Source organism: Charadrius vociferus, unplaced genomic scaffold, assembly GCF_000708025.1.
Source record: "Charadrius vociferus isolate BGI_N301 unplaced genomic scaffold, ASM70802v2 scaffold323, whole genome shotgun sequence".
Taxonomy (NCBI): domain Eukaryota; kingdom Metazoa; phylum Chordata; class Aves; order Charadriiformes; family Charadriidae; genus Charadrius; species Charadrius vociferus.
In genome coordinates, this window is record NW_009647692.1 from 295,969 (window position 1) to 304,024 (window position 8,056).

At 42.6% G+C, this 8,056-nt stretch overlaps 1 protein-coding gene across 1 annotated transcript in view; it reads left to right on the forward strand.

Moving 5' to 3' along the window:
- The window catches only part of LOC104283312 (XIAP-associated factor 1-like), a 13,229-nt gene that overhangs the window by 4,669 nt on the left and 504 nt on the right, over positions 1 to 8,056 (forward strand). Inside the window, exons 2-7 of the mRNA XM_009881471.1 lie at positions 227 to 362; positions 1,865 to 1,921; positions 2,765 to 3,017; positions 3,812 to 3,879; positions 4,074 to 4,424; positions 4,922 to 4,991. Of these exons, the coding sequence (XP_009879773.1) occupies positions 227 to 362; positions 1,865 to 1,921; positions 2,765 to 3,017; positions 3,812 to 3,879; positions 4,074 to 4,424; positions 4,922 to 4,991 (935 nt within the window). The remainder of the gene's footprint in view (positions 1 to 226; positions 363 to 1,864; positions 1,922 to 2,764; positions 3,018 to 3,811; positions 3,880 to 4,073; positions 4,425 to 4,921; positions 4,992 to 8,056) is intronic.

Genomic DNA, 8,056 nt, shown 5'->3' on the forward strand with positions numbered 1-8,056 from the left:
CCCCCCCCGCCTTCCCTTCAAGTATTAAACTGTCTTTATCTCAACCTACAACTCAACCTACAAGTTTTCTCACTTCTGTTCTTCCTATTTCCCGCCCTGTCCCATCCCACTGTGTGTGTGGTGGGGTGGTGAGTGAGCAGTTGTGTGGTGCTTTGCTGCTGGCCAGGGTCAACCCACCACACCAGCTCATTTACTCATCTCTCTTTTCCATTTATATGCTCTGTAGTAAACGAGATGTGTCTGCTGCCAATTTCTCCCTCCATGAGGCCCACTGCTTGCGGTTTCTCACTCTCTGTCCAGAATGTGATGAACCAGTTGCCCAAAAGGATATGAAAGACCATCAGACAGAAGCACATAAGCAGGTGAGGAATGCGACTTGTTCTTCAGGGTTTCCTTGAAAATAGCAAAAAGCTCTGCCAGTGCTGAAGTGGTATGTTGTCTTGGTTTCAGCTGGAAAAGAGTTAATTTTCTTTCTAATGATTGCTGTGAAAAGAATGTCAATAATACCTATTGTTTTTAGTTGTTGCTAAGTGATATTTACACTGTTCAAGGACTTTTTTTCAGCTTCCCATAGAGGAATAGGCAGAATGATGGAATGGCCAATGAAATATTCCATACCATAGCTGTCATGCTCACTATATATATCTGGGGGTTAGCCGGGGGCAGGAATCCGCAATCACTGCTCAGGAGGGTGCCAATTCACCAGAGTGACCCATGTAATTATTATTATTGCTATTTTTCCTTTTCTGTTATTATTTCTGTTAAACTGTCTTAATCTCAACCCACCAGGGTTTTTTTCTCCCTTTCCCCTCTTTTTTTTTCCTTATTTCCCCCCACCCTTCTTGGTGGGGTGAAAAGGAGGTGGGGGTGAGTGAGTGGCTGCAGGGTTCTAGTTGCTGGCTGGGGTTAAACTACAACGTATATTCATGGTATGTGCTCTATATTAACTAGATTTGGACTTCTGTAATTGTTTGACCAGAAAATCTGTACAGGTCTGATATGACCCTTCCCGCCTGGTTACAGCACCTTTTGATCTTATCGCACACTCGTCCTAAGAGACTAAAGCTTCCACTGTGGTATCTCAGTTTCCTCAGAAATAGAAATTACAGATCAAGTATGGATACACGCTCCTAGTGCTTGTGAATTAGCGAGAGCATACAAGTTAAATGATTTGATTAGAGGAAGATGGACAGTACCTGATCTGACATAAACCTTGCTTGTACAAAGCTATTACTTCAATGCACATTTTTAACAAAACTGGACTGGTAGAGTAATTTTATCAGGTCTTCATATAGTGAGGCAATAGCATTTTCAGTATAGCATTAAGAACCCTGTAGCTAGAGGTACTATGTTGAAGCATGAATACACAGGTGTGACTTTTTAGTCTGTTTTACTGCTTTCATTGTTTTAGTGATTCCATTGATTTGAGTTATTTAACAGAACACGAGTAGCTCTCATGGCAAGCCTATAGAAAATGAGCATACCTCCTATTTTTTCAGAGAGGCTATTATAATTTAGACTAGCTGAATACCAGACCTATACTTTTAAGTTAAACCTCAGTCAAAAATTTGAATACACGCTCTTTATTTCACATCACACTTTGCATTTCACATGGGCTCCTTTGAGAACTGGATCCCTGCACAGAACGACAGCTTCCTGTGGAATCATCAGATATCTGTTTTCCTCAAAATCTCATCAACACAGCTCAGGCCTCACAGAGAAAAAAAAATTCACCACCAGCTTGTGGATGATTGGGATGAAAATGACAGGAAGATCATGTCAGCAGCTTGAAGCTGTATTGACATATGAAAGCACTAACCATCATCCTATGCTCCCAGTGAACTGGTGTATGTTTTGCTTGCAGGTCAGATGTAATCTTTGTCACCAAAGCATGCAGCAATACAAGTTGGAGCATCATGAGGTACGTATGGAGTGCAGTACTTTCCACCTTCTAGGCTGATCCCTTTGACCAGCCACCAAGAGTCACACTAATGGGTTCAACAGCAAAAAAGTGTAAATTCCTGACTCCTGCCTGGACCATGAAGAAACTTAAACCTCTCAACAGTTGCAGTGTTTTGGCATACCTATTCCCCCTTGCAAATAAGTATATCCCGTGGTGGTTGCTCATCCAGTTGTGATAGGGCAGTCTGTTCCAGGATATAATCTATTACTTTCTCATCTTTGGCACCTCAAGCTGATGCTCTGTCAGAGGGTCTCAAAGACATTTCTGTCCTGCCCCCACACTCATATTACCTGCTTTTCCAAAGGAGAGGTTATACAAAGCAAGAGTCATCTCTCACACGGGAGCCTTGCATGGGAACTGCATGAGTGCCAGGCCAAGGAAACAGCCAAGGAGAAGATGGGCAAAAGAATTGGCAGAGGCTGGGAAGTGAGAGCAGCCTGTCCACACTAGCTGTAGTCTAACCATTTCAAGGAACCAAAGCAGTGAAGACATGACAGGCTTCCCCTCGTGGTGGTAGCCGAAGTATTGGAATTTTCTAGGTGGGCTTGTGCTCTGTTGCTAGCCTGTACTGATACAGAACATCTTCACTGCTAATGATTCCTGTTTTGCCTTATATTGCCTAAATCATCCTAAATTGAAGATAGCCTAGATAGGCAAACTCCTAACACAGCTAAACCTGCATTTGGTTGTTTACATACACCTTAAGGAGGGCATTCTTTAGCATTCACTCATTGCTCTCACGCAGTGCCCTCTTTTAGTATTGATAGAAAATTTGCAATAATTTCCTCTATTCATGTGCAGACCAAGGAGTGCCACGAACGAGCAATGAAATGCAAGATCTGTGAGCTTGAAATGCCCTTCAACAAGCTGCAGGAACACTTGAACATCTGTGCCAGCCGAACAGAGCGGTGTTGGGAGTGTAACAAATACATCATGTACAAAGACCAGAAAAAACACAAAGATATTTGTCAGAACAGTGGTCTGCCCTATCATAAGGATGTGAACTTTCAAACCAGTGAAGCACCCACTAATGCAACATTTATTTGCCCCACTGGTAAGCAAAATTCCTCATTGTAATGGACTGGGTCAACTCTGTTAAATCTCAATGAAAATTCTCCTACCTTCTCCACAATTCTCAGTAATCCAGACTGGAGGGGACTGTTTAACCAACTGCAGTGAAAGGGCCAGGTGTTGCTTTCTCTTATATTGGTTATTGTAAAGCCAGAGTGGTTCCACTGCGTGGTAGCTCATTGGCCATGTTCTTTTATGCCTCCCTTATATCCTGGAAATGAAATTCCTTTTGTCAGAAAATAAGTGGAACTTCTTCCTCTTTCAATTTGTCGTGCAGGAGAAAATACGATTTAGAATTTCTTCCTACTTCATATATAAAATACAGTGATGCATACTTTTATTTCTTGAAGTTGAGAGCAGCTTTATTAGGCCTATGGTATTGGACAGAGTATGTCAAGACAAAAAAATCATGAATCCTGTCAATGATTCCAGAAAAGAACAGGCATCAGTAGGTGCAGTTGTTGGCAAAATAAACTATAGAGAGCAAAACCCCCTAGCAATAGAATTAGCTAGGCCAGGGTAGGAATGAAGCATCTTGAGCAGCAAAACATGGGAGTGGAACTTCAAATATCCTGAAGTTTGCGAGAAGGGATGGTGGATTGTTTTTGAGTGGTGCCAAAAGCAAAATGTAGTCACAGCTCTAATTCCTTCTTGGCCAGTGGAATCGGCATTCTGTGTTTCTCTAGAACCGGTGACCATAAGTGGATCTGAGCAGCCTGTCCAGATAACTAGTGTCAGTAATGTGTTTCTCTTCTTTTTTTTCTTTCCCTTCTGAAGGTACTGGTGGCAATCTTTGTCAGAAGTGCAATAAGTCATTCCCAGACGACCAGTACTCTCAACATCTGGTAAGCACATTTGAAAATGAACAAGAGAATGGTCTGTGCTTAATTTCCAGCCAGTATGCAGCTGAAGCATCACTGTGAGGTGGTGTCCACTGTCCCTCCCCATAACTCACCTCTGTCGCAAATCGCAACATACCACACAGTTGGGTGTAATGCCAATCTTTCTTCACCTCATTATGCATACTCTCTTTTAACAGAATGAATGCAGTGCAGCCCATAAGCTGACAAAAGTTCTTGCTGGCCAGTCAACTTCAGAACTCATCAGCGATCCATCACAGTCGTCTTCCTCCCTGGCTTCCTCTTCCTGCTCCGAGAATGCAACGGTGTGGAAAGATGTCCGTCCCAAAGCAAAAGAAAGGGATCAGCCACTGACCTCCAAAACTTTGCTTAAACGCCCAAAGAAGAAAAAGTCTGGCTTTCCCTCTCCCACAAGAGGTGGACTTTCCACATCACCTCAAGATCTTAAAGACACCCAGTCTTTTGATGTGCTGGTGACCTGTGCCCATTGCAACATTCTTCTGCCACTTCCAACCCTTCGGAAACATGAGGTGAGAAGTGACACATTGAACTCTGCCTCCTACATGCAAAGGACCATACCTACAGAATCACAACATAGCTCCACACTGCCTGGGGTCCCAGTGCCCGTTTCTGGATTCCACAGCTTCTCGAAATGCTGGCCATAGGTACACTCTCTCTATAAAGCGTGGAATTTGTTAATTCCATTTACTATTTGTGCTCACATCTACGCAAACAAGATCCATTGCCTATAGTCTGCTTGAGTTTTAGGAAAATAATAACCATGACTCAAGCCATTAATTTTAAGCTCCAGGCCTGGAAAGTCTTCAGCAATTGTCCTTATTAGCTGAAGGCTAATATTGTTCCTGCTAAACAAATAGTATGATTATCTCTCAGCTGCATCAGAGATGGAGCTCTAGATAATTTTCCATCCCAACAAAGGTACCCAGTTGCCTCCCTACTGAATGTGACTGCATTTTGACTATAATGTTAAATTCACCTCTGATATGACTGTTATTTGTTTTTCTAGATCAAATGTCTACGTTTGACATCTTTGAAAAATGCTAGGATGAAACAAAAATCAAGCTATGGAGAAAAAGGTACTGCAGAATTTCAGAAATTTAGAATAGAATTCATCATTCAGGATTATTCTACATTGGGTTAATAGGAACAAAGGGATATTTTGCAGAAGAAGTGCATCTTGAAAAGCTAGTACTCAGAATATCACAAAGCTCTTTAGATTCCACACGCAGTGGTTTGCCATGAGGTTGCATTAAGCAAGCATTGCTTCAGAGCCAGTATATTTTCACTCTCTTGACTCAGAGTAACATGTATTGTGCTGCTCAAATTGTGCTACTGTGGACAGTGCAGTACCTTCCCTGCTGTAAGCAGAGAGCAACACAAAAGATTTCACAGAACAGATGTTCTATCCCACGTCTGTATGCTCCAACACTGAATGGAAGCTTAAAGAATAGTTTCAGAAGACAAGAAGTAGTATTTTTTCTCCATAGTAAAAATTACATACTCAGTAGAAGCATTGATATAATTATTCCAGACAATACCGCCAGTTGAGCTTGTGCTGATCCACAGGCAGTAAGTCTCTTCCCTCACCCTGTCCCAGACAGGCTGTGAATCTTAGCACTTCTCTCTTTGCTACCCCCTGCCTCTGCTTTTCAGTTCCTAAGCAGTATTGTTTCCCCTCAGTCCAATTAATTAAGTGAAACTGAAAGCAGTTATTCTCAATCTTTCCTTTTTCTACTTGGTTCAGTAAATTAGGTATTACTTCTCCCTGTAAAACTTTCCTCTCCTGGTAAATTAAAGAGAGAAAGCACCAAAGTGAGAATTGGGGGGTTTGTCTAGTTTTGAATTACAGGACTCTAGCCTTGAAATAAAAGTAAATCCATGGTAATTACACAGATTATTTGACTTGCATTGTGTTTTTTTATATAGTTCAACTGAGCAATGACATAGGAAGGCCATAAAACCGAAACTTTAAAATCACTCATAACTGGGCTTTGTTTGTTTTACAGAAGACTCTTTCTACAGCGCTCATGATTAAATCTGGAATTAGAGGCGTGTCTTCAGATTGAAGCTTCAGCTCCACTTTAGCAAAAGGCACTGAAAGTGCCGTAGGTTTATTGACAAATAAAAGCAATTTGCTACTCTGGATCGAGAACAAAGAGTCACTCAGATTTTATTCCTTATCGAGAGAGGCATTTAAAAGGTTTCACCAGACAAGTGTGAAAGTGATGGGGGCTCAATAGCTGTTGTTGTTTCAAATATTTCTGTGGAAGCTTGCCTTAGGAATGTACTTCTCCTACCTGCTTCAGCAAGGAGAAGAGCTTATTTTAAAATGTTTATTCTGGGGGACAGAAGGAAATAAGGAATTTGGAATTCCTTGTCATGCTGAGTGCCACCAATTCCCCTTCCCCTCACCAAGAGCCGAGACCTTAGTGTTTTTCTGGGCCTGGCCCAGTGAAATTAAAGAACATTAGATCCTGCTCTCCTCCACTTCAGTGATCCACTGAACCTGGGGCTAGCACGAACAGCTGAGTCTCGGGAGACTGCAGATGCAGCCAAGGATAACTGAGGGTGCTCATCTTCTGACACACAAATGGAAACTGATAGAGCCCAGTGGTGGAAAAGTTAGACATGAAGGGTGAGTGGATGCTTTATGCTAATGTTTGTGAACATTTGTGAAACAGCCTTTGCTGCTTGGCATCTTACATCAATAAAGGCTACGACATGTTAACAGAAGTTTTACTACAAGGTGCCATTTTCCTCTCCTCCACCTTTAGCAGTGTTCAGTCTTACAAGCTGATGTGGAACTAATGTACATATGCTGACCTATAATTTGAGTAACATCTTACTTCTCAGATCCAAACGTGTGCATTTATGCACACGCAGACACAGGCTGTGAAGTCAGGCCGAGTCCATGAACTCTCTCTGATTCAGCAAGGGCCCAGGCTCATTTATGACTATCGTAGGCATATCTGTATGGGCAGGACTGAGCTGAAGTGCACCAATGGACATTCCAAGAGTAGATACTTCCAGCCTTGTAACCACTTGGCTCGTGCCAGCATTGTGAGTGGGACAGTGGCTGGTCATGCGGCCTGGCAAGTGTTCGTGACTTCTGAGGCTCCCTCAACCTCTGCAGCATAGACGCTGTTTGTAACAATCAATTTTCCTACATGCATTCAGACCTCATTAATCTGAATCTGAAACTCTGCTGCTCAAAGGCCAAGAGCGCATGACTCCACTCCCTGTCTGTCCCAGATGCTTTGTTGATCAGTGTCTAGTGAATTGTGTTTGAGAGCTTGCGAGAGTAGGGATTTTCAAACACAATTTAAGACAGCGCACACTGAGGTTTATCTAAAGCTTTTAAACAATTGTTCCGAACTTCTGGTAAGGAGGTCTAACATTGAACATGGTGCTATGAAACCAAATTTTCTGTATTTGGGGGCAGAGGAAAGGGCTGTGAAAGCATGTCCGTTAAAGCTGTATCACTCTATGCATAAATTTATCCTCTTTTATTCTGCACTCATTAGACTTTCACATAGTTTAGTATCCTTATTATTCTTTCATACACATCACAGCAATGGACTTGATGGAGCTCCACACAAGCATAAGCTCTTGTGTATTTTGGGGTCTGTACAGGTTCCAGCAAAGCTGGACTTAGGCCTCCCAGGAACCGTTTCCGTACTGTTCTTTGAAGTCTTTTTGAAGAGGGCTGGTAAACATGACATGGTCTGAAGAGAATCCACAGTAAACAAGTAACACAAGTTTGGAGACAAAGTGAGCAGGCAGCTCATGCGCCACAGTCTAAATACAGAGAACAACATGAAAGCATTTTCATCCCTTTTGAAAGGGAACTTTGAAAGATTTGCTGCCCGATGCTTTGCACCTAGAAAGACCCCAATCTACCAGAGAGGACAACAAACGGGCAGGAACAGGCTAGTAAGGGGATGGCGCTCGCACTGGCCCTGTTATCACAAGAGAGCTGCAGACTAACCCGCGCTCCGGTAGCACAGGACTGCCACGGAGTCACACCTTGTGCTGAGAGATGGGAACCAAAGTAGCTGGGTCTGAAAAGTGTCACAAAACTCACATTAGAGCACAAGGCCAGCTTTGTCCTTACAGCCCCTTTGCTTTTTTTTCGGGGGGG